The sequence below is a fragment of the Somniosus microcephalus genome, chromosome 1 (genome assembly GCF_052327205.1).
Source record: "Somniosus microcephalus isolate GS21.2 chromosome 1, FLI_Smic_1.0, whole genome shotgun sequence".
NCBI lineage: Eukaryota > Metazoa > Chordata > Chondrichthyes > Squaliformes > Somniosidae > Somniosus > Somniosus microcephalus.
Window position 1 is genome coordinate 400,114,061 of NC_140987.1, and position 27,423 is coordinate 400,141,483.

Sequence of the window (27,423 nt, forward strand, 5' to 3'; positions counted from 1 at the left end):
CTGCGCACGCGCTGCCTGTGCAGTCGCACGCGTTCTGCCTCTGAACCCCTTCGTTCAGAGGACAGGAAATGCCAGTTTTCCCCGCATGCGCTGTGCATGCTGAAAACCAGCATTTCCTCTGGCCAGACGCGCGAGTACCCCGACCGTACTCACGCGTTTGGAACGGAATTACTGGGCCAACATTTTACATGTCAATAAAATGAAAAATTTAACAATTGCACGATTTGCCCCCTTGCATCTGCGACTGAGGGTCCAAGGAGGTGCATTGCGCAAGAGGTCATCGTCGTACGTATCCTCACACTGTTCCCTTTCAGGAACTGTATGAAGTGGTGGAAGGATTTCTGGCCACGTTAACGCTCGTTCCGTGACCATAACCATCTTCATACCAGCCATTAGGGTGGTTAGTCCTATGGCGTGAGGGTTTTACGGGCTCCCACAACCCATCTGAGGGGGGGGGCCACCCACACCCGCCGGCGCAAGTATCCTGCTGGATGTCCACCCAGAATTTATAGTTGGAGCTCCGACTCCACTTGCCGGGACTGTCTGGAGCGGGGTTCGAAACCCTACTCCTTCTGGCCCAGCAGCGGGGATGCTTACCGCTACGCAAAAGGCCCACTCCACGCAAAAGGTGACACCCATACGTTTCCTGCGCCTTTTCCCTCCCCGTGACTGGAGCCCTATGCTGCCACTTGAAAGACCAAGCTATCATCTGTCCTTTTTGCGGCGCCTTGGACTTCTCATTACCAATGATAAGCAGGCGCTGCGCCTCCACTTCGTTGAGGAGATTGCTGAGGTCATCATCAGTTCAATTGTGAGTTCTTTTAATGCCGTGAATTGTGCTCATTCCAGCCATTTCACGTTGCTAATCGGAGTGGGCCTTTGGCGTAGCGGTAGGATCCCCGCCGCTGGGCCAGACGGGGTAGGGTTTCGAGCCCCGCTCCAGACAGTCCCGGCAAGTGGAGTCGGAGCTCCGGCTCTAAATTCTGGGTTGACATCCAATGGGATATTTGCGTCCGTGGGTGTGGGTGGCCCCCCCTCCTCGTATAGCTTGTGGGAGCCCGTAAAACCCTCCCGCCATAGGACTAACCACCCTAATGGCTGGTACAAAGATGGTTACGGTCACGGAAGGAGCGTTAATCACGGCCATAAATCCTTCCACCACTTCATACAGTTCCCCAAAGGGAACAGTGTGAAGACACGTATGACGACGACGTTGCTAAATAAATAAATGGAATGAAAAAAATTCTTTCAGGGCTTTTAAAAGTCTTTAAATTGCTTTAATTCTGTTTAAAACTACTTCAGATTCTTCAAAATAATGTAAACATTTTAAAAAGTTTATAAAAGTTATCAAAAGCTTCTTAAAAATACCAAAAACCTATTTAAAATGCTGCTCTACATGTAAAAATGCTTTGCAGCTTGTGAGAAATATTGGGGGCGTGTCCTTTTAAAATGAGACCTCAAGGGGTGTGTCTCACTTGCACTGCGCGCTCCAGGCTTCGCGCTGGCTGCACTCCTGGGTGGCGTGACGTCAGACGCTGCCCGGGAGTCAACATTTTAAAACAGCAATTCCAGGCGTCCCTGAAGCTCAACGGCCGGCGCGTCGGGCAAGTGCAGATCGGGGGCTTGCACGCGCGGCAAGCCCCCGACCCGAATTTCTGCCCCATTGTGTTGGATCAGTTGCAATTCATTGGTGAACATTGTAATGTAAGAAATAATGGCAAAGCTGTAATGTGCACTTTTTTTTCAATAAAGGGATAGAGGTGCAGAGAACTGTAATGACTCATTTAGAGTTCTTTGAAGGATTATGTAGCTGCAGTAAAAGTAGTGTAGTTCATTTAGGAGAGTTGGCATGAGTGCTTGAGTGTGCAAACCACTAGAATGTTTTAAAATTGAATCCAAAAATCACAAAATGGACAATTGTAAAATACAAAATATAAAGAAGTATTAAATCTTGCTATGGTGGATGCCAGTAATGTAAAAATGTGACTAAAGAATGTGATTCATTCTTCAGTAAAGAATATTTCATCTGTGAATTTTGGTTCAGTTAATGTGGAATATCATCAGCCAGCTAGCATCTCAGATAAAAACCATGAAAGGGAAATTGGGTGGGGAAGAAATATAAAGGAAAACTTGATCTGCTTTATCCCCATCTTTTGGCAGGGTAAATGCATGCATGGCTAATGTGATGAGGTATTCGACAACATGACCGAGATACCTGCTGCGCTTTGTTGCAGTATCAGAAACAGGGTACTGTCAGAAAGTTGGATATTAGGCAGCTTGTAAAGCTTTGTTCTAAACGTGCACAGTGTATTTGACAGAAACCTGATATTTTATTCCTTTTCTAAAGCACCGATGTTTTCTGGTACTGATGTATTCCTCTGATTTTTTTTAATCACCTGTCTTATTTCAAATTTTCCAGCACCCTTTTCCGTAGTTGGAAGCCTGCTTTGGGCTGACTTGTTGATATCCTGACTGCTGTATGATTGCTCTCTAATTTACTTTGACAGAATCAGCCCAACCTTTGCTGATGCCTACTCAAACATGGGGAACACACTCAAGGAAATGCAAGATGTGCAGGGTGCCTTGCAATGCTACACACGAGCAATTCAGATAAATCCTGCATTTGCTGATGCTCACAGCAACCTAGCCTCGATCCATAAGGTAAGAACTTAATGAAAATTAGCCATGATCTTATTGAATGGTAGAGCAGGCTCGAAGGACCGTATGTGCCTACTCCTCCTATTTCTTAACGTTCTTATGACTTACAGTAGTTGAAGATGAAAAATGAACTTGCAGCATTCTGTCCTAATTTGCACATTGGGGAAATGATTCTTATTATCATCATTGTAATGTATCCAAGTTTGCTGACGACACAAAGCTAGGTGGGAAAGTAAGCTGTGAGGAGGACACCGAGTCTGCAAAGGGATAAAGACAGGTTAAGTGAGTGGGCAAGAAGGTGGCAGGTGGAGTATAATGGGGGAAATGTGAGGTTATTCACTTTGGTAGTGAGAATAGAAAACAATTTTTTTAAATGGTGAGAAACTATTAACTGTTGGTGTTCAGAAGGATTTGGGTGTCTTTGTACACGAAACACAGAAAGTTAACATGCAGGTATGTAGGCAAATGGTATGTTGGCCTTGATTGCAAGGGGGTTGGAGTACAAGAGTAAAGAAGTTTTGCTGCAATTGTACAGGGTTTTGGTGAAACCACACCTGGAGTACTGTGTACAGTTTTGGCCCCTGTACCTAAGGAGGGATATACTTGCCTTGGAGGGGGTGTAGCAAAGGTTCACTAGATTGATTCCTGGGATGAGAGGGATGTCCTATTAGGAGAGATTGAGTAGAATGGGCCTATACTCTCTGGAGTTTAGAAGAATGAGAGGTGATCTCATTGAAACATACAAGATTCTGAAGGGGGTTGACAGGGTAGATGCTGAGAGGCTGTTTTCCCCTGACCAGAGAGTTGAGAAGTAGGGGCATAGTCTCAGGATAAGGGGTTGGCCATTTAGGACTGAGCTGGGGTGAACTTTCTTCACTGAGGGTTATGAATCTTTGGAATTCTCTACCCGAGAGGGCTGTGGAGACTCGCTCGTTGAATATATTCAAGGCTGAGATCGTAGATTTTTGGACTTGGAGAATCAAGGGATATGGGGATCGGGCGGGAAAGTGGACATGAGATTGAGGATCAGCCATGAATGGTGGAGTAGGCTCGATGGGTCATATGGCCTATTCCTGCTCTAATTTACTTGCAAGTCAGGTGGATTTAAGTATGCGATTCACCACAAATATTTTAGAGTAGGTATAGTTGCATCAGGGTTATTGATTATTAATGAGTTGAAATTGTAATATCATTCTGTGGGCACTGAAACACAAACTTATTTCCCTTTTTATTACAGGATTCAGGAAATATTCCAGAGGCCATTGCTTCCTACAGAACTGCCCTTAAGCTGAAGCCAGATTTCCCAGATGCCTATTGTAATTTGGCACACTGCTTGCAGGTAACTGACACCCCCATGAATTAGGTGCACTGAGTCCAGTGGAACAGTACTTGGTCTTTTACACTAGCAGTAACTTGGGGTGCTTGGACTTTCCTACAGGTCAAACTATAAGTGTATTTTACACTGAAGAGAATACCTCTGGGGTTGCATTAGCCCTTGGAGTTTTTTTTTCTAATATGATTATGCCCTAAAACTGCAGAGTATCTTGTGAAGCTGTTTCATTCTGTGTTTGGTTGTGCAAAAGATACATAAGCCTGTTTCTGTGCTGTAAATACTAACGGGTTCATGCCGAAGCCTATACGAGCCTCCTCTCGCCCTTCTTTATATCCTTCTATTCCTTTCTCCCTCGTGTTTATCGAGCTTCCCCTTAAATGGATCTATGCTGGTTGCCTCAACTACTTCTTGTGGTACCGAGTTTCACATTCTAACCACTCATTCTATTAGGTACAATGGGATCAGGTTGAACTGCAACGTAGCCACCATTAAGCAGCTGGAAACACTCAGAGGGTGGTAGGTCCATGGAATATGCTGCCCCAAAAAGCTGTAGAAGCTACATCATTACATAAACTTAAAACAGAAATAGACAGTTTCCTAGAAGTAAAGGGAATTAAGGGCAGGAATTTGGACATGAGTCTAGGTTCGGATCGGTCATGGCCCTGTGGGTAGCGGAGCGGGCCCAGGGGCCGTGTAGCCTGATCCTGCTCCTATTTCGTGTGTCTAATTCTGTTAGATTCAGGAGATGGTTCTGTGATAGTGGATTGGCGGTTAGGATCAGATCAGCCATGATCTTATTGAACGGCAGAGCAGGCTCGAGGGGCCGATTGGCCTACTCCTGCTCCTATTTCTTATGTTCTTCTTATGTTCTTAAATAAAAGCACAAGTTGTGCTGTAGGATTCAGACTTCACATTCGTGAGTTACTAACTCTTGAAGTGTGATCCAGTTCTGGCCAGGGATGAAAGGCAAATGAAGGCCTGGATAGGAAAATACAAATATTTGATTAAATAAGTGAAAATCTGTGGGACTGTAGGACAGGATATATGTTTGCTAGCTTGTCACCTTCCCCACCAGTGAAGTTTCTGATTATTGCCTGATTTAGGATTGACCTCATCTTTACATGTGCTGCTGAGAAAGTGGACATATGGCCTGCACCCACTCTCATAGCAGATGATTATAGGAGCATTGCCAAGTAGTGTTGGATAATGTGTAGGCATGATTCACTTTTGATAATGCATCCATACAGAAATTTTCTAATGCATCCCAACACAGATTTTCAAATATTCACAGATGCACAATTCACAAGCTCTATAATTTAGAATGCAAAATACACAAAGAATGTGTCACAAAGCCATATTGTTGAATGTCAGGCAGTGTAAAGACATGTCCAACAGGTTTATCCACCATAATGTCCTACAGTTTAATTGGAATCGTCCAGTGCAATACACTTACCTTGGATAACGGCTACTGTCTAAAACTTACATTTGGAGCAATGGTGGGAGGGATGAAGAATGAGATGTAGAGGTCTGAATCCAAAGCTGATGGCAGTGTAAGCCTCAATGCTATTCACATACTAACTTAATTCACAGCATAGGTCTTGGATGCAGTTTGTGATGGTCACATGGGTATCACTTCAATTCATCTATCCTCTGATATTCCTAGTGATATTACTTCTGGTATGTGTAATTACTTTTGGAAAATTGGCTACAAAAAGCTAAGTAAACTATCTCTTTTAAAAACTTCTGAATTTGTGCCCACTAAGCTGAGGGATGATGGTGCAGAGGAATGGAATAGTTTCTATTATAGGCACTAATGTCAACATCGAGCATCCTTAGGTTAGGTAATCTATTGGATTTCTCAGCTTAATGGAGAGTTTTGAATTTCCCCATAGTCTTGCACTGTCCAAGTGAAATGCCTTATTTACTGCAGCCTTTTCCAAGGGTGGTCACTTTTGCCTTTTTTCATAACTTAGTCCCCTACGGCTTGGAATCCTCCTAGTCACTCCGTGACTTTTTCCTAATGCATCATTCTCTTGAAGTAGGTTGACCAAAACTATATGCTGTCCTCCACAATTGGCCTTACCATTGTCTAGTTCTGTGCCTGTGTAGCTTATCTCCTATCAGGATTCAATTTGGTTGAAAACACCACATTTTAGACCACTTTTCCTACACTCCAGTATCCTTCAGACGCAAACTAGTACCCAATTTGCCTTTTTGTTAACTGTCTCACACTAACCACATCCTTTTAGGGTGTGATCAGTGTTCACTCTGGCTCAACAAATTGCCTCAGAACAGTGTCCCTTTATGCATATGATACTTTCCTATTTCCCACACTAGGGCCCCGATTTTCGGGCAGCTGTCGGGCGGCTTTTCATGCGGCCGTGGTCCGAAAATCGCGGAAAAGGCGGGTCGGGACCCGTCCGCCTGATTCCCCGCCCCGTCCGACTTTCGGACTGCTGTTTTCACGCGTCCCGCTTCAGTCCCGCCCGCTGCTGGCGGGACTGCTCGTCGGAGCACTAACAAGCAATTATCTGCTTGTTGAAGTGGATTTTCCCGTGTCGTTGCGACTTTGGGGCTTTCCCCACCTGAAACCCGCCTGCGGAGAACCCTGCCGATGAGAGCTGGCGTGAAAACAGCTGGCTTGCTTGCTTGCAGCAGCAGGTCGCTGAGGGCTGAAGATATTTAAAGAGGCAGCATTTGCAGGCTGCAGGACCTTGTTGATCAAGGCTTGGGGGAACTATTTGAAGCCTTAGGAGCAGCTGCAGAAAGTTGGAGCCTCACACACTTCTTCAGTGTGAGCTCCTGGGAAGCCCCTCTCACCACCCTAACTCAGGACCTCCTCAACCGAGGCATCTGCTAGAAGCATGGGAGACCTTTGGCACCTTCCCTTCCTGGCATTAGAGGATCTCCAACAGCAGAGGTGGCAGCAGCAGAACCAGGAACAGCAGGATGATTACCAGGAGCACCAGGCGGCTGCTGCTCACTCACCTGAAGCTGCACAAGCCAGAAGGGGCCAGCGCTTGGAAGTGGCTTGAGAGCACCTTGCTGTGCTTTAGGGGGCCAGTGGGACCCGTTTCTGCACTGGCAGTCCTACTCGGAAGGACTTCCATGAAGATCTGGTTTCTCTGTTCAACAGATGGCCAACGCTACTCAAGAGATGTCATTCTCTTATGAGCACTCACCATGTTTTCCGTACCCTGGCGAGTTATCTCCTGCATGGAGGTTGCCAACCTTTCCATGGTGATGCGTTCATGCACCAATGACTCCACAAAGGCTCTGCTCATGGTCGCTATGGACTCCTCCATTCGCTCCCCACTCGCAGCGACCCTGGAGACAAAACCTGCCAGAGACTCCTGCATCTGTGCATGGAGATCCATCACCTCTTCTCTTGCGGATGGACCCAGAGGCAGAGGGTCGAGATGCAGCGCAGCTGAGCTGGCAGAGCCCTGCGCCCTCCGACGAGGACTCTCCACTGCTGTCCCTGTCTCCGGAATCTGCTGAGGCTCACTTGTCAGCTGTGAAACACCAGGTGACAACACTACTCTATGTCCCAAAGGTCCCCCCGAGGTGTGAGTGTCTGCGCTGGTGCTGGGTGCGCTTACTTCTGCTGACGCTGCGCCCTCTGAGGTTGGAGCTTCCTCTGAGGAGTCTGGCTGCACAGCCTCTTCCTCCTCCACAGTGAGGACGGGGGCTCTGGATGGTACTGTGGGGGAGTAAAGGAAGGAGTTAGAGATGTAATGCCAAGGTTCCTCTGGTGACTACCAGCGAGTTGGCATCTGCTGACACCTGCATCCATGCAACATTGGTCTCAGTGGGAGGCCTCTTCCTCCCTGACCTAGGGAAGAGGACCTCCCTGTGGGCCCTAACCCCATCCAATAATGCCTGCAGTGAAGCCTCGTCGAATTTGAAGGCAGCTCGGGGTATGGCACTGGCCACAGCTGCTGCAGGCTCCTTATGCCATCCTGTATGGTTCATTTGGAAGCCTTCAGAGGATGCAGTGCTTGCCATGGACCTTGAAAGCACCACGAATGATGACATCATACTGTGGGGATTTCTGACTCGAATTGGACAATTAGCAAGGCTTCCCACATGCTGGGAATTAATTGGCCACTTGAGGGAAAATTGCGTGGAGCTGGCTGACACTTTTTTATGTGTGTCAGAAACCCCACATTCGGGGAAATCCGACCATTCCCCACACAAGCCGAAAATCGGGGCCTAGGTATTTTGTGACTTTCTAAGTGAGATTGAAAAATTTTACCCCAAACATGGAGTCCATTAAAATCCTTATTTTTGCTCACAAAAGGTTGTACTAATAAACTTGTCAATACAGTTGAGACCTTTTGTGACGCTGAGGGAAGGACCAGTGATGTGGAAAGGGCATTACTGGCACACATGGGCAAGCTGAGGTGTTAGCCTGTCCACATCAGATCAAAATGGCAGATTCAATACTTGCTGCTGCCTGTAAGATTTTTATTGCATCAATCTGGGCTGGCTTTGATGCAGAGTTGAAGACACCTTATCCTTTTTTGTTTAAACTGAATATATTCAAGAATTTGGGAGCAGCAATTAAAGCAAACTGAATGCCAAAATAGTAAAGTATAGGTGATTAACGAGGCACCCTGTATAAAATGGTCCAGCAGCAGCAGCATTAATTTAAGAAAAGAAGCATTACTCAAAGGTAAACAAAGATAGGACAAAGGAGCATATGTTAAAATTGGTGATGGGTAAATTGCCTATTGGATGGCTTTATTGGGGAGACTCTTTCTGGACAGATGAGCTAAGATGGTCATCGTGGCTTTCCTCGTCTGCATTAATTTCAAATCATATGTCGGATACGTTGTGGAACGGTAGCATAGTGGTTATGTTACTGGACTAGTAATCCAGAGGCCTGGGTTAATGATCCAGAGACGTGAGTTCAAATCCCACCATAGCAGCTGGGGAATTTAAATTCAGTTAATTAAATAAATCTGGAATAAAAAGCTAGTATCAGTAATGGTGACCATGAAACTACCAGATTGTCATAAAAACCCATTTGGTTCGCTAATTATCCTTTAGGGAAGGAAATCTGTCCTTACTTGATCTGGCCTATATGTGACTCCAGACTCGGACTCTTAACTGCCCTCTGAAATGGCCTAACAAGCCACTCAGTTGTAACAAACCACTCAGAAAACAATAAGAATAAAACCGGATGAATCATCTGGCATCGACTTCGGACCCGACAATGGCACACCCAGTAGTAGTTGACCTTGCAAAGTCCTCCTCACTAACATCTGGGACTTGTGTCAAAATTGGGAGAGCTGTCACTGACTAGTCGAGCAACAGCCTGACCTAGTTATAATCATACCTTTCAACCAATGTCCCATACTCCCATCACCATCCCTGGTTATGTCCTGTCCCACTGGCAGGACAGACCCACCAGAGGTGGTGGTACAGTGGTATACAGTCAGGTGGGAGTGGCCCTTGGAGTCCTCAACATTGACGCTGGACCCCAGGAAGCCTCATGGCTTCAGGTCAAACCTCCTGCTGATTACCTCCTACCGCCCTCCCTCAGCTGATGAATCAGTACTCCTCTATGTTGAACACCACTTGGAAAAAGCACTGAGGGTAGCAAGGGCACAGAATGTACTCTGGGTGGGGGACATCACTACTGACCGAGCTGGCCGAGTCCTGAAGGACATAGCTGCCAGACAGGGCCTGCGGCAGGTTCTGAAAGAACCAACACGAGGAGAAAAACTTAGTTGACCTCATCCTCCCCAATCTACCTGTCGCAGATATGCATATGTCCATGACAGCATTGGTAGCAGTGACCGCCGCACAGTCCTTGTGGCTCAGCACACTGGATACAGCAAAGGCTATGGGCCCCAACAACATCCCGGCTGTCGTGCTGAAGACTTGCGCTCCAGAACGAGCCGCGCCTCTAGCCTAGTTGTTCCAATACTGCACTTATGTGAAGGAAGATAGTTGTGGTTGTTGGAGGTCAATCATCTCAGCCCCAGGACCTTGCTGCACGAGTTCCTCGGGGCAGTGCCCTAGGCCCAACCATCTTCAGCTGCTTCATCAATGATCTTCCCTTCATCATAAGGTCAGAAGTGGGGATGTTCGCTGATGATTGCAGTGTTCAGTTCCATTCGCAACTTCCCCAGATAATGAAGCCGTCCATGCCCGCATACAGCGAGACCTGAATGACATTCAGGTTTGGGCTGATAAGTGGCAAGAAACATTCGCGCCACACAAGTGCCAGGCAATGACTAGCTACAACAAGAGAGAGTCTAACCACTGCCCCTTGACATTCAACAGCATTGCCATTGTCGAATCCCCCACCATCAACATCCTGGGGGTCACCATTGGCCTCCTGACTCCCCAAAGCCTTTCCACCATCTACAAGTCAGGAGTGTGATGGAATACTCGCCACTTGTCTGGCTAAGTGCAGCTCCAACAACACTCAAGCTCGACTCCATCCAGGACAAAGCAGCCCACTTGATTGACACCCCATCCACCACCTTAAACATTCACTCCCTCCACCACCGGCACACCGTGGCTGCCGTGTGTACCATCTACAAGATGCACTGCAGCAACTCGCCAAGGCTTCTTCGGCAGCACCTCCCAAACCTGCTACCTTTACCACCTAGAAGGACACGGGCAGCAGACGCATGGAAACACCAACACCTGCATGTTCCCCATCAAGTTGCACACCATCCTGACTTGGAAATATATCGCTGTTCCTTCATTGTTGCTGAGTCAAAATCCTGGAGCTCCTACCCTAACAGCACTGTGGGATTACCTTCACCACAAGAACTGCAGTGGTTCAAGAAGGCAGCTCATCACCACCTCAAGAGGAATTGGGGATGGGCAATAAATGCTGACCTTGCGAGAGATATCCACATCCCAGGAACAAAAAAAAAGATTTTAGTAAAATTTAAAAAATACACTTGTATATCAACTAATTACAGTTAACTTCAACATTCTTTTGCCCTCTAGATTGTATGTGATTGGACGGATTATGACGAGCGGATGAAGAAACTGGTCAGTATTGTAGCTGACCAGCTGGAGAAAAATCGACTGCCATCTGTGCATCCACACCACAGCATGCTGTACCCACTGTCCCATGCCTTCCGTAAAGCCATTGCTGAGCGACATGGAAATCTCTGTCTTGACAAGGTAGCATATAATTATATCTTGTATGTTGTAACTTATCTTCTACCTCATACATTATGGAAGTTTTTTCAGACTACCCCAACATCACAAAATGGTTTACTCATCTCCTCTTGAAAGTGTTGTCTGGTAGTGAGGATATGGTTTCACCACACCTGGCCTCTCTCTGGTGTTTTGGCCCATTTGTCTCTGTTTCTGTCGTTTGTGTGTGTATTTGTGCATTGTACTGTATAATTTTATTGTCCTTTGTAAATAAACAATAGTGTTTAGTTAAAGCATTCCCTTTTACTGAACCAGGTACCGATTTCATAAGAACATAAGGAGTAGGAGTAGGCCAATCAGCCCCTCGAGCCTGCTCCACCATTCAATAAGATCATGGCTGATCTGATCCTAACCTCAAATCTTCTATCACTCTCCATCCACCCGAACCCATGTGATCTCCCGGGAGAGACGAAAAACCCAATGGCCAATTTGGGAGAAAAAAATCTGGGAAATTCCTCTCCGACCCATCTAGGCGATCGAAACTCGTCCAGGAGATCACTCTGTCCCTATATTTTCTACAGTACTTACCTTCTGTAAAGGCGATCTCCACCCCAGCCAGGAACAGGAATAAAACCATCTCCTGAAATCTAACACAGAATTAGAACACAGTAGGAGCAGAACCAGGCTACATGGCCCCTGGGCCCACTCCACTACCCACAGGGCCATGACCATTCCAAACCTAGACTCATGTCCAATTTCCTGCCCGCTCCCCGTAACCCTTAATTCCCTTTACTTCTAGGAAACTTATCTATTTCTGTTTTAAATTTATTTAATGATGCAGCTTCCACAGCTTTCTGGGGCAGCAAATTCCACAAACCTACCACCCTCTGAGTGAAGAAGTTTCTCCTCATCTCAGTTTTGAAAGAGCAGCCCCTTATTCTAAGATTATGCCCCCTAGTTCTAGTTTCACCCATCATTCGGAACATCCTCACCGCATCCACCCGATCAAGCCCCTTCACAATCTTATATGTTTCAATAAGATAAGATTGCCTCATTCTTCTGAACTCCAATGAGTAGAGTCCCAATCTACTCAACCTCTCCTCATATGACCGCCCCCTCATCCCCGGGATTAACCGAGTGAACCTTCTTTGTACTGACTCGAGAGCAAGTATGTCTTTTCTTAAGTATGGACACCAAAACTGTATGCAGTATTCCAGGTGCGGTCGCACCAATACCTTGTACAACTGCAGCAATACCTCCCTGTTTTTATATTCTATCCCCCTAGCAATAAAAGCCAACATTCCATTGACCTTGATCACTTGCTGCACCTGCATACTAACTTTTTAAGTTTCGTGCACCAGGACCCCCAGATCCCTTTTGTACTACAGTACTTTCCAGTTTCTTGCCATTAAGATAATAACTTGCTCTATGATTTTTCCTGCCAAAGTGCATAACCTCACACTTTCCAGTATTGTATTCCATCTGCCAAATCTCTACCCACTTACTTAGCCTGTCTATGTCCCTTTGCAGGTTTTTTATGTCCTCCTCACTCACTACTTTCCATCCCATCTTTGTATCATCTGCAAACTTTGATATGTTACACTCGGTCCCCTCCTCCAAATCGTTAATATAGATTGTAAAGAGTTGGGGACCCAGCACTGACCCCTGCGGAACACCACTAGTTACTGATTGCCAGTCTGAGAACGAACCATTTATCCCAACTCTCTGCTTTCTGTTAGAGCCAATCCTCCACCCACGCCAGAATATTACCCCCAATCCCGTGATTTTTTATCTTGAGCAATAATCTTTTGTGTGGCACCTTGTCAAATGCCTTTTGGAAGTCTAAATACACTGCGTCCACTGGTTCCCCTTTATCCACCCTGTATGTTACTTCCTCAAAGAACTCAAGCAAATTTGTCAAACATGACTTTCCCTTCATGAAACCATGCTGAGTTTGTCCTATTAAATTATGTTTATCCAAATGTCCCGTTACTGCCTCCTTAATAATGGACTCTAACATTTTACCAACCACAGATGTTAGGCTAACTGGTCTATAGTTTCCAGCCTTCTGCCTACTACCCTTTTTAAATAAGGGTGTTACATTAGCAGTTTTCCAATCTGCCGGGACCTTTGCTGAGTCCAGGGAGTTTTGGAAAATTATTACCAATGCATCCACAATCCCTACCGCCACTTCCCTCAAGACCCTAGGATGTAAGCCATCAGGTCCAGGGGATTTATCTGCCTTGAGTCCCATTATTTTACCAAGTACCACTTCCTCAGTGATTTTAATCGTATTTGGCTCCTCCCCCCCCCCAGAGCCCCTTGTTTGTCCAGTGTTGGGATATTCTTAGTGTCCTCTACCATAAAGACTGATACAAAATAATTGTTCAGCGTTTTTGCCTTCTCCATGTTTCCCACCATTAATTTCCCGGTCTCATCCTCTAAGGGACCAACATTTACTTTAGCCACCCTTTTTTCTTTTTATATAACTATAGAAACTTTTGCTATCTGTTTTTATATTTTTTGCTAATTTACTTTCATAATCTATCTTCCCTTTCTTAATCAATCTTTTAGTTATTTTTTGCTGTCTTTTAAAGACTTCACAATCTTCTATCCTCCCACTAGATTTGGCTACCTTATATGCCCTTGTTTTTAGTCAGATACTATCCTTAATTACTTTACTTAGCCACGGATGGCTATCTTTTCTTTTACACCCTTTTTTCCTCCGTGGAATATTTTTTTTTTGGAAGTTGTAAAATAACTCCTTAAATGTACACCACTGATCATGTACCGTCTTACCCTTAATCTATTTTCCCAGTCCACTCTAATCAATTCCGCTCTCATACCTTCATAGTCTCCTTTATTCAAGCTCAGCACGCTTGTTTGAGATCCAACCTTCTCACCCTCTAATTGAATATGGAATTCAACCATGTTATGGTCACTCATTCCAAGGGGATCCTTTACTAGGACATTTTTAATTAATCCTGTCTCATTACACAGGACCAAATCTAAGGTTGCTTGCCCCCTGGTCGGTTCAGTTACATACTGCTCAAGAAACCCATCCCTAATACACTCAATGAACTCATCCTCAAGGCTGCTCTGCCCAATTTGATTTGTCCAGTTCATATGATAATTAAAATCCCCCATAATTATAGCTGTTCTCTTATTACAAGCCTCAACTATTTCCTGATTAACACTCCGTCCAACAGAGTTGCAACTGTTCGGAGGCCTATAGACTACGCCCACTAGTGTTTTTTTCCCCCTTATTCCTTATCTCCACCCAAACTGTTTCACTATCCTACTCCTTTGACCCGATATAATTTCTCTGTATTATAGTGATTCCTTCCTTTATTAACATAGCCACCCCACCTCCCCTCCCTTCCTGCCTGTCCTTCCTGATTGTTAAATAACCTGGTACGTTTAATTCCCAGTCATGGTCACCCTGCAGCCATGTTTCTGTAATGGCCACAAGATCATCATACCCATATGTCGTTATTTGTGCTGTTAACTCATTCATTTTGTTACGAATGCTACGTGCATTCAGATAAAGAACTTTCAAATATGTTTTGTAACACTTAGTTCCTGTTTTTTCCCCTTTTAGTACTTTACTTTTTACTCCATACCTTCTGTCCCTTCCTGACACGTTCTGTTTTTTAATTCCCCCACTGCTACCTAAGTCTATGACCTTCTCCGTTGTCATTTCTATTATTTGCTCTCTAGAAACCTCCCCCCCGCTAATTAGTTTAAAGCCCTCTCTACAGCCCTAGTTATATGATTTGCCAGGACTCTAGTCCCAGTACTGGCCAAGTGGAGTCCGTCCCAACGGAACAGCTCCCTCCTGTCCCAGTACTGGTGCCAGTGTCCCAAGAAGTAAAACCCATTTCTCCCACACCAGTCTTTGAGCCACGCATTTAACTTTAATTTTATTTATCCTAGCCAAATTCGCTCGTGGCTCAGGTAATAACCCAGAGATTATTACCCTTGAGGTTCTGTTTTTTAATTTGACCCCTAGCTGCTCATACTCATTCAACAGAACCGTCTTCCTTGTCCTATCTACGTCTTTTGTACCAACATGGACCACGACAACTGGATCCTCCCCCTCCCACTCCAAGTTTCTTTCCAGCCCAGAAGAGATGTCCTTAACCCTGGCACCGGGCAGGCAACACAGCCTTCGGGACTCCCGCTCTTGACTGCAGAGAACCCTATCTATCCCCCTAATGATACTATCCCCTACCACTACAACATTTCTTTTTACTCCCTCCACTTGAATGGCCCCCTGTACCACGGTGCTGTGGCCAGGTTGCTCATCCTCCCTGCAGTCCCCGCTCCCGCCCTCACAGGGAGTAAGAACCTCAATCCTGCTTGACAAGAGCAAGGGCTGCGGCTCCATCAACACTGCCTCCTGGATCCCTGTACCTGCCTCACTCGTAGTCACACCGTCCTGTCCCCGACCACGGATTACATCTACATTAATTAATTTCATAGGTGTGACCACCTCCTGAAACATAAGAGTCCAGGAACTTCTCCCCCTCCCTGATGTGTCGCAGTGTCTGAAGCTCGGTCTCAAGCTCTTTAACATGGAGCTTGAGTTCCTCTAGCAGCAAACACTTATCGCAAATGTAATCACCGTGAGCCTCAATGAGGTCATTTCATTCAGTTTTAATCTTTGTAAGGGCAATGTTTCCTTTTTAAAAACTCAGCTAAAGGACTAAAGCATTTGACACAAAATGCTAAAATTGATAGTTCAAATTTGAGCTTTCCGTCTATCATTTATTGCTGTGCTAAATTCGTTCCGATCTATGATTGCAATAAATTGCATTTACCTTTTGGAGGAAGCTTTGCAGGAGTGTTAGAAGCTAGTTTTTAGAACTGGGCAGAAGGTTGTAGTTTTGAGAACTGGTGTGTGAAGAGAACACAAAAGCAGGAAATTACTTTTAAATTGCTACCTTACAGTTTCAAAATGTTTGGAGTTAAAACCTGCATAGTAAAGTACCAATGGTAGTGCGATCCTTTTCAAACTGGGTTGGTTTATTGTTTTAGGAGCTTTCTTTTCTCTCTCTCTCTCTCTCTCTCTCTCTCTCTTTCCCCCCCCCCCCCCCCCCCCAAAGAAGAGTTAGTGGCATATTCACGCTAATGTTAATTATGTCACGTGATCAGTTTTAAATTTATTGGTTAGTTGGATCATAATGAAAGAAAGGCTGCCTGTTGGAGCTGATGGAATCCATTATGTTCTGCATCTCTTATAGGTTCATTAGTAGTCACTAAACAAAGCTTCCAAGGAGCTGAATTTCAGCCTCAAGTGAAGTTGCTTATGAGATGCTGATTGCTTCCCACCCACCACCACTATATGTATAGCAGGTGACTGTGATGCTACAAGGTGACTTTTGTGTTTATAACAGCCACGGTTTTTCTTTGCAGATTAATGTGCTTCACAAGCCACCATATGAACATCCAAAAGACTTGAAAGCTAGTAATGGACGTCTGAAAATTGGTTTTGTGAGTTCAGATTTTGGGAACCACCCCACCTCTCATCTGATGCAGTCAATCCCTGGGATGCACAATTCTGAAAAATTTGAGGTAACTAGGAATTATGAAGTTTTTGTCACTGGTTAAATTCTGCAATTAGAAGCTTTTCCAATAAGTACTTGTTTTGTGGGATTTGACTTTTTTCTCTTCTGCATCTTGAAACTGTTTTGTACTCTGTTACACAGTTTTTGCAATTGTATAAAATCCAATTATCAAGCCCAGCAGACCTGTGTGTGAGATTATGATTTAATTGGGCAACAATTCCAAAAGAGCTAATGTTTGTTCATCGAGTTTGCTTAATTTGGAGACTTAATGTAGAGGTTAGGTTAATATGCATCATGATTAAGAGGGAAGTTTATATTCTTGTGAATAAAGGGGAAGTTGGTGATCTTTTTATGTATTGTACTATCTTTTAGGATTCCAGGATGCCTGGTCTTTTTAATGTACCATGCCCCTTGACTTTCATGCTCAAAAATGGTGCCATCAGATCCCTGAAATGTTCACAATTGGTGTATCAGTTCTAATCTTTTAGGTAGTAGAAATTCATGCATTGAGTGTACAGTGCCATAGAATGAGCGAAGGAAGGTCTGAGTTTTTTTCCCCCTCCTGTGAGTTCCTGTTTTCAACTGCACTACTGTGAAGGATAATCAGCAAAGGCTGAGAACCTCCTGAAAGGAAGAAGGTATAACCAGAGGACATGGCCTGTGCGTGAAGGGCGGGTAAATTCAAAACTAATCTGTGTATAAAATATTTCAGTGAGCAGGTGGTCAATCTGTGGAACAGACTCCCGAGGGAAATGGTGGAAGCATTTAGTATTGATTCATTGAAATGCAAATTAGATTGATTTCTTTTAGAAAATATCATTCTGGAATACAGTAAATGAGTAATTTGAGACATGACATATGGCAAGTGTAGCATTCTTGGGAGAAAAATGGTGACTGTGGACCGATGGTTCCCAAAGCTCTCCACCACTGGGATTTTCCGTGTGTCATTTCTGGGTCTCTTGCAGACTAATAGAGATTAATTGCTATGATTAGTTAACAATTCCATTTTCATTATATCATGGGACTACCAGGATGGTAGACAGCGATTTTCTTACAACTACCCAATTATTATGACTTCATGACCGTAGTGTAGGGCCTGAAAGAGGGGAACAGCTGAAAGATGGGATTGGAGGGGGTGACTGTCTTGGTGGCTTGGATTTTAATGATATAAATCTTGGAGCTTAAGATATAGAGTAACTGGTAGAATAGATGGGGGAGAGCCAGTAGATGTGGTGTACCTGGACTTCCAAAAGGCCTTCGATAAGGTCCCACATAAAAGATTAGCATGGAAAATTGAGGCTCATGGGATAAAGGGGAAAGTTTTGGCGTGGATAGGGAACTGGCTGTCAGATAGAAAACAGAGAGTTGGAATAAACGGCTCATTTTCTGAATGGCAGGCAGTAACAAGTGGGGTACCACAGGGATCTGTCCTGGGCCCCCAGCTGTTCACAATTTACATTAATGACCTGGATCAGGGAGTCGGATGCAGCATTTCCAAATTTGCAGACGACACTAAACTAGGAGGGGGGGTGGGCTCAGAGGAAGAGACCAGGAAGCTCCAGAGCGATTTGGACAGACTGGGCGATTGGGCGGATAAATGGCAGATGCACTATAATGTGGACAAGTGCGAAGTTATCCACCTTCGGTGCAGGAACGGGAGGGCAAATTATTATTTAAATGGCAATAGATTGGGAGAGGGGGAAGTACAGAGAGACCTGGGTGTTCTTGTACACCAGTCACTGAAGGCGAGCATGCAGGTGCAACAGGCGGTCAAGAAGGCAAACGGTATGCTGGCCTTCATAGCAAAAGGGTTAGAATACAGGAACAGGGATACCTTGCTGCAGCTGTACAGGGCACTGGTGAGACCACACCTCGAGTACTGTGTACAGTTTTGGTCGCCTCATCTGAGGAAGGATGTTCTTGCCATGGAGGGGGTGCAGCGGCGATTCACCAGGCTGATACCAGGAATGGCGGGAATGACCTATGAGGAGAGACTATGTAGTTTAGGGATGTACACACTGGAGTTTAGAAGATTGAGAGGGGACCTCATAGAAGTGTATAAAATTCTGACAGGTCTAGACAGACTGGATGCAGAAGGAATGTTTCCCTTGGCGGGTGAGAACAGAACTAGAGGACATAATTTAAGGATAAGGGCTAAACCATTTAGGACAGAGATGAGGGGGAATTTCTTCACTCAGAGAGTGGTGAACCTGTGGAACTCATTGCCACAGAGGGCAGTGTACGCCAGCTCATTAAATATATTTAAGAGGGAATTAGATATATTTCTACGGGCAAAAGGGGTTAAGGGTTACGGAGAGAAGGCGGGGACGGGATACTGAATTAAAGGATCAGCCATGATCTCATCGAATGGCGGAGCAGGCACGAAGGGCCGAATGGCCTACTCCTGCTCCTATCTTCTATGTATCTATGTATCTATATGCCCATGCCTAAACCATTGATGTGCTTTTATTTCCATCGTTTTCTTCACTAATGATAAATCTAACAGTTAAGAACATAAGAAATAAGGAGCAGGAGTAGGCCATTCGGCCCTTCGAGCCTGTTCCGCCATTCGATGAGATCATGGCTGATCTTCTGCCGCAACTCCATTAACCGGCCCTATCGCCATATCCCTTGATGCCCTTAATAGTCAAAAATCTATCGACTTCTGTTTTGAATATACCCAATGACTGAGCCTCCACAGCCTTCTGGGGTAGAGGATTCCAAAGATTCACCATCCTCTGTGTGAAGAAATTTCTTCTCATCTCAGTCCTGAATGGCCTACCCTTTATCTTGAGGCTGTGGCCCCTGGTTCTAGACTCCCCAGCTAAGGGAAACATTCTCCCAGCATCCACCCTATAAAGCCCTGTAATAATTTTGTATGCTTCAATGAGATCCCGCCTCATTCTTCTGAATTCAAGAGAATACAGGCCTAGTTTACTCAATCTCTTCTCATACGGCAATCCTGCCATCCCAAGAATAAATCTCGTGAACCTTCGTTGCACTCCCTCTATGGCAAGTATATCCTTCCTTAGGTAAGGAGACCAAAATTGTACACAGTACCCCAGGTGTGGTCTCACCAAGGCCCTATATAATTGGAGTAAGACTTCTTTACTCCTGTACTCAAATCCTCTTGTAATGAAGGCCAGCATACCATTTGCCTTCCTAATGGCTTGCTGCACCTGCACATTCACTTTCAGTGACTCATGTACAAGGACACCCAGGTCCCTTTGAGCATCTGCATTCCCCAATCTTTCACCATTTAGGAAATACTCTGCCTTTCTGTTTTTTCTACCAAAGTGGATAACTTCACATTTATCCACATTATATTCCATCTGCCATGTTCTTGCCCACTCACTGAGCCTGTCGAGATCCCCTTGAAGCTTCTTCACATCCTCTTCGCAACTGACACTGCCACCTAGCTTTGTATCATCAGCAAATTTGGAAATGTTACATTTAGTCCCCTCATCCAAATCATTGATATAGATTGTGAATAGCTGGGGCCCAAGCACCGATCCTTGCGGTACCCCACTAGTCACAGCCTGCCATCCTGACAAAGACCCGTTTATCCCTACTCTTTGTTTTCTGTCTGTTAACCAATTCTCAATCCATGCTAGTATATTACCCCCAATTCCATGTGCCCTAATTTTGTTCACCAACTTCTTGTGTGGGACTTCATCGAAGGCCTTCTGAAAATCTAGATACACCACATCTACCGGTTCCCCTTTGTCTACTCCACTAGTTACATCCTCAAAGAACTCCAATAGGTTTGTCAAACAGGATTTCCCTTTCATAAATCCATGTTGACTCTGCCCAATCTTACTATTAGTTTCTAAGTGCTCAGTGCATCCTTTTATAATAGATTCCAGCATTTTCCCAACTACTGATGTGAGGCTAACAGATCTGTCGTTCATTGTTTTAATTAAAAAATAAATAATCATTTGACCTCCGCTGCTACCGATTCACTTGAGAACAACCACTAACCGCTTCAGTGCCTTTATTACAAACTAAAATCTGGCCTTTTTGAAAAGTAAACTTTTTTAAAACTCTGGTAGCAGTCTTCCTGGCAATGATTGTACTTCCCTCTTAAATTGTGCCATTTATAACCCAAAACACATTCTGCTGCCAATTAGGTAAATTACCCTAGCATTCATATGAATACTAAATTTCATTTTGTATTTCTTTCTGGTCATGAATGGAAAGCCCATGTGCTTGATTTGTAAGCAATAGGTAGCTATGGCGAAAGCATATAACATTTGAAGACACTATGAAGCAAACCATGGGGAGAAATATGAGAAATGTTCAAGAAAGTTACATGAAGATAAATGTTCTAAATTAGCACCATCATTTAAACGATAGCCGTGTGATGCTTCTGTAAAGATGTGCTTTGTGATTGCCCATGAAATAGCTGCATCATCAAAACCATTTTCTGAGCGTTTGAAGAGCTCATTGTAAAACCTGCAGAAATAGTGACGGTTGAAATCTATGTGAGTGCCAGAAGCCGGTGCCCGAGGCTCATTCAAACTTGGGCCTCTGGTCTCATTTTATTAATAATGGTGAGCTGCTGGGCAGCTTGCCCAACATTTGGGTTCAAATTTAGGCCTGCTATATTGCCAGTAAATACTTTGGTGGGGTGGAGGAAAACTAACGAGGGCTGAGTACGAACCAGCAACGGCCCCAGGAACTAGTACTGTGGAGCTGGGAGGAGCAGTCCTGCCCCTATTGGCTCCACAGAAGGGGAAGTAAAGAAAAAACTTTCCCTACCATTTCTTCAGTGGCCTCTGTATTGGTATACGTTGCGCCTGTTTAACGCCCAAGAATGGCCACGACGCATACTAATTTCTATCCCAGTGTGTCCAAATAACTTCCTAAATGTACCCCACGTCAAGTGTCGGCCTCAGGATGTCGACTTGGGCCCACCATATAAAATTAGTATGACACCCGTTCTAGTGGAATTATGATGTAAATACTACATTTATTCTTTCTCCATTCAACATGTATCAGTTCATTTTTGTGTTTCTCCTGTCTCTGTTGTCTGCTAGGTTTTTTGCTATGCATTGAGTTCTGACGATGGCACGAATTTCCGTGTGAAGGTGGTTGCTGAAGCTAATCATTTTGTGGACCTATCCCAGGTAAGAGCCAGTGGAATGTGCAATTTAAGCACTTAAAACTCTGATTATACATTCCAAGACATTGTTCAGGGAATTATACATTCCATTTTAGTAAATAGCTGCTTCTTGCCTTGCATAGATCTAGGCCTGTGTGGTTTTAGTTTCATCCCTATTTCCATACAACATCAGATTCCACATGTACCCTGACGACACTCTGATCTATCGCACCACCTCTCTGGACCCCTCCACTGTCTCTCATTTGTCATACTGCTTGTCCAACATCCAATATTGGATGAGCAGATATTTCTTCGAACTAAATATTGAGAAGACTGAAGCCATTATCTTTGGTCCCTGCCACAAACTCCATTCATTGACCACCGTTTCCATCCCTGGAAACCGTCTGAAGCTGAGCCAGACAGTTTGCAACCTTGGTGGTGTTTTTGTCCCCGAGATGAGCTTCCAACCACACATCCGCTCGATCACCAAGACTGCCTACTTCCACCTCCGTAACATTGCCCGACTCTGACCCATCTATTCTCTAAGGTGAATGTAAAAGATCCCATTGCTCTATTTCGAAGAAGAGCAGGGGAGTTATCCCCAGTATCCTGGCCAATAAACAGCAATGTGATAATGACCAGATAATCTGTTTTTGTTCTGTTGATTGAGGGATAAATATTGGCCAGGACACTGGGGATAACTTCCTTGCTCTTACTCGAAATAGTGTCGTGGGTTCTTTTTATGTCCACCTGAGAGAGAGCAAACGGAGCCTTGGTTTTACGTCTCATCCGAAAGAGCACCTCTGACAGTGCAGCACTCCCTCAGTACTGCATAAAAGTAGACCTGTTTCTGTGCTGTAAATACTATGTAATGTATGCCCACAAAACAGTGACACAGAACAGGTTGTTTTTTTTTAAATAATGTAAACGCTGTTCCCAGGAGGTACTACAAGAGCTGCAATACCAAATAAACACAAGAGATATGGTGCTAAGGACTCCATAAATTCAGTCCACTGCTCATCCCTACTCCCCAATGGGTTATTGTAGAGTTTGAGGTTTGATTTGTCACTACTTATTTAGTGGCCATTTCATGACCAGTTCAATAACCAGTCGAATCATTTGGGGATTATCAGGAAGGGAACCATTAAAACCTAAATTACACCACCTGTGCTGAGAAATCGTGTAACTTGTATAAAACAAAAGATTTTTCTGTGTAAAGAGAAATGTAGAAATAATTGTTGCTACAGACTTCTCATACTCGTTAGATTTGGCGTAGGCTCACCTATGGCCATCTGGTGGATGTCGAGATTGCAGTTCTAGTAATAATGGAAATATATAAACTGGCGCACCTCTTGGAGATAGATATTTTGGAAGTGATGTCTGCCTCAGATTAAACTGCCTGAGATAAAATGTTCCCTCTAATTTTTATTTTAGGTGCGCGGTCCCTTTAAATTTGCTGCAAGGCCGCTCATTCACAGTATCTTTTCCAGCGGAACAGCTGGTGAGCGGTCTGCAGAACCTCCCAATCGCTGCGCCCCTGCGCAGCTTAGGGATAACGTTGCTTCTGGTAGGCGATAGGAAATTTCCTTTTATTCTGCTTTCTATTGGTAATGGCATGAAGAGTGAATAAAATAAGTGATCTCTAGTTGGGGGAAAAAAGGAGAGGCACAAAATAATGAAAGGGAAGTGTGATTTGAGAAAAATGGGGGCTGAGGGAAAGAGACTGCTACGTAAAATAAAATGAAGGGGTTGAAAATAGAATACACTAAACAGAGGGGCAGGATTGCACACTGGGAGAAAAGCAGAAAGTTGCAATTCTTTGCCCATGAGCAACACCACAGGAGATCCGAATTACATGCATTTCCACATTGTAATCCCATTCTTACATCTCTAGGGATATCGTTTGGGAAAGGAGGATTAGAGTTAAATGGTTGGATCGTTTGTTTAGTTTCAGGTCCTAGCTTTACACACACAGGCATAAAAGACCATGTGCTGCAGCACTGCCTATCTGCAGTCATGATATTTTCATGTATGTGCTCAACATGTGGTCCTCAGAACCTATCAAGCTAGGCAGTATTCTTCTATGTGAAGGAAACATATCATTAAAAGAATGAGGATGCCATTATGTTGCACGTAGATGTATCATGGGTATGTAGCTCAAGCAAGCTGCAATTATAATCGGGCTGGATCCAGAGGCCGTGAAAAGGTTGTGCGGCCAGAGATCACAAATTCCTTGCATTTAAGTCAAGTGCAGTTTACTTGAGTATGAACTCCCTTCCTGAAACACTGAGTGAGATTCCTTTCACTCTGAATCACTTTCTGGATGTCCTGCGAGACATATTTGATGTACGGAGGTGGTTGATGGTTTTCCCTTAATAGTTCAGATCTGTTAACTGAATGACCCTTAATCCTCCGACCTCTTCTCTCCGAATCAGCCAAGAGATTCTGGAAATTGATTTCACTAAATTGCTAGACACTTTCTACTTGAATAGTATAGGATTGAGTCACAACCATTCACACCAATTGAATGTTAACTGTTTTATTGCATCAGGGTCCACCATTTTTGTTTTTAAATATTCTATGTTGTCGCAGAAAACTGATGTATTGCTAAGGCTTCTTAATGTTCTATCATCCAATAAAATGCAGTATTAAACGTCATTGTGAGTTTCCTGTAAAGTACATTTTCTTGTTGCATCTTTGTGTGCAGATACCATGCAATGGCAAAGCAGCAGATCGTATTCATCAGGATGGGATTCACATTCTTGTTAACATGAATGGATACACGAAAGGAGCGCGGAATGAACTCTTTGCTCTACGTCCAGCTCCTATACAGGTCTGTAACTAATTAAATCATTTGTGTGTTTATGATGTAAACAAAAAGTAATCAAATCATTACATCATGCTTTGATGTAATGATTTGGTTACCTTTTATTTATCTCCTCAAAAAAACAACCCTTGACCCCTCCGTCCTTACAAACTACCACCCCATCTCCAACCTCTCTTTCCTCTCAAGTCCTTGAATGTGTTGTCACCTTCCAAATCCATCCCCATATTTCCCAGAACTCCATATTTGAATCCCTCCAATCAGGTTTCCGCCCCTGCCACATTAAAAACATAAGAAGTAAGAGCAGGAGTAGGCCATACGGCCCCTCAAACCTGCTCCACCATTCAATAAGATCATGGCTGATCATCGACCTCAACTCCACTTTCCCGCCCGATCTCCATATCCCTTGATTCCCCTAGAGTCCAAAAATATCTATCTCGGCCTTGAATATACTCAAAGACTCCGCATTCACAGCCCTCTGGGGCAGAGAATTCCGAAGATTTACAGCCCTCTGCGTGAAGAAATTCCTCCTCATCTCAGTCTTAAACGGCCTACCCCTTATCCTGAGACTATGCCCCCTAGTTCTAGACACTCCAGCCAGGGGAAACAGCCTCTCAGCATCTACCCTGTCAATCCCCTTCAGAATCAGTATGTTTCAATGAGATCACTTCTCATTCTTCTAAACTCCAGAGTATAGGCCCATTCTACACAATCTCATCATAGGACAGCCCTCTCATCCCAGGAATCAATCTAGTGAACCTTTGTTGCACTGCCTCCAAGGCAAGTATATCCTTCCTTAGATAAGGAGACCAGAACTGTGCACAGTACTCCAGGTGTGGTCTCACCAAGGCCCTGTACAATTGTAGTAAGACTTCCTTACTCCTATACTCCAACCCCCTTGCAATAAAGGCCAACATGCCATTTGCCTTCCTTATTGCTTGCTGTACCTGCATGCTAACTTTCTGTGTTTCTTGCAGGAGGACACCAAAATCTCTCTCAACACCAACATTTGAAAGTTTCTCACCATTTAAAAAAATTCTGTTTTTCTGTTCTTCCTACCAAAGTGAATAACCTCACATTTCCCTACATTATACTTCATCTGCCACCTTACTGCCAACTCACTTAGTCTATCTATATCCCTTTGCAGACTCTTTGGGCTGGATTTTACTTACCGAGACGAGTTGGGGGGGCGGGACGGCTGCCTTCTGGGTTCTAGTCCTGCCCCCGGCGACGCGCCAACGCTATTTTCCCCTGATTGGCCTTGTTAAGCCTGCCCTGTGGTCTTGCCAGCCAATTAAGGGAAAGCCGGTGTCACATGACATTAGTTGATGATGCTTCATCTGCTGGTTTTCTTAAAGGGACATGAAACATTTCTTTTTGACAGTATAAAGGTGAGCCTTTTCACCCAGGCTTTCCAATGACGCTCTCCTTAGGATAAAACGGATGGCAGCTGCAGGTGAGGGTACAAAAGCGATCTGTCACTTCTCCCAATGAGGTCGTCTTCTTATCGTGTCCACAGACAGTCTATACATAGCCCAGACAGAACTGGACACATTTTTGCGCCGCCTTGTTGGATTCGGCAAGATCTGCAACAGTGCAGGGTTCCTCTAACGATGGGCATTGCAGGAGATGTTGCATAGTCTGTGCCTCAGTTCCACGTTCACAAGTTGTCGGGCTGGTTGAATATCCCCATTTGCTTAGTGACACCTTTGAGCAACCTACACCGGTCCTAAGTCTGTTAAGGCACTTCCAGATTGCCCAGTTGCAATTAGCTCCTGGGGGAAGGCTTTCATCAGGTAAAATTTCCATCGCTGGGGGTTGTTCAAGACTGGCGAGCTGGTCTTTCCACAAGGCGATGCGGGCTTCAGATGAGGTTGATTGTAATGGAACAACACTGTTCATGAAGCTCTTCCTTGACTTTAGGCGGCTGGGTGTAGGTGTATGACAATGCAGAGGGTGCCTCTCATCTGATGTTTGACGGAGTCGCTCTTTCTTGCTGGCTACCGTTCTTCTTATATCAGGGGGAGCGATACCCGCCAGGATATATAGGTTGTTGGTTTTAAGCAACCTGTGATAAATCGGCAGCTTGCATTCAGAACGGCATCCATCTTCTTGGCATGAGTAGACCTTTCCCATGCAGGGCAGGCGTATTCGGCAGTGGAATAGCAAAGAGCAAGTGCACTGGTTCGCAATGTTTTCGGGCTTGCTCCCCATCTTGTGTTAGCTTATTCAGGATGTTGTTTCGTGCACTCACTTTTCACCCAATGAGGTGAGGCCACACAAACACTTCAAAGCTAGTCACCTACAGAAAAATCTAAACACATTAAAAATGACACTCCCAACATTTCTTTACCTCTGATAGTCACCAGTGTCCCATTGCATCCTTCACACCACTCCTGCAGCGGTCATCTACACACAAACATTACAACAGACCCACAGCATGCCTCACTTACCCTGGCGGCGGGAAGCCCGAAGCAGAAGTCACAAAATTGGAAAAAGCCTCTTATCTGCCTGTTAAGTGGCTATAATCCTCTTCCTGCCGCTAGGAGTCGGGTCCCAGCGCAAATCGAAGACCCGACTCACGGGAAGATTGGTTGGAGGCGGGTTGGGAGCGGGTTCGGGACCCGCTCGCATTCTTCTTGATTTTTCCCAGCAGTCCCCCTCCAACCCCACCGCCTCAGGGCTGGTAAAATCCAGCTCTTTGTGTTCTCCTCACAGCTTACTGTCCCATCCAGCTTTGTATCATCAGCAAACATACACTCAGTCCCTTCATCTAGGTCATTAATATAAATTGTAAATA

The 27,423-nt window shown here is 44.7% G+C and overlaps 1 protein-coding gene across 5 annotated transcripts in view; it reads left to right on the forward strand.

Moving 5' to 3' along the window:
* LOC147125143 (UDP-N-acetylglucosamine--peptide N-acetylglucosaminyltransferase 110 kDa subunit) overlaps nucleotides 1-27,423 on the forward strand; it is a 91,862-nt gene that overhangs the window by 29,987 nt on the left and 34,452 nt on the right. For all 5 annotated transcript variants that reach the window (XM_085998017.1, XM_085998026.1, XM_085998040.1 and 2 more), the window contains 6 exons: nucleotides 2,508-2,661; nucleotides 3,896-3,997; nucleotides 10,970-11,149; nucleotides 16,544-16,702; nucleotides 21,735-21,824; nucleotides 24,507-24,632. In XM_085998017.1, coding sequence (XP_085854143.1) covers nucleotides 2,508-2,661; nucleotides 3,896-3,997; nucleotides 10,970-11,149; nucleotides 16,544-16,702; nucleotides 21,735-21,824; nucleotides 24,507-24,632 — 811 coding nt within the window. The remainder of the gene's footprint in view (nucleotides 1-2,507; nucleotides 2,662-3,895; nucleotides 3,998-10,969; nucleotides 11,150-16,543; nucleotides 16,703-21,734; nucleotides 21,825-24,506; nucleotides 24,633-27,423) is intronic.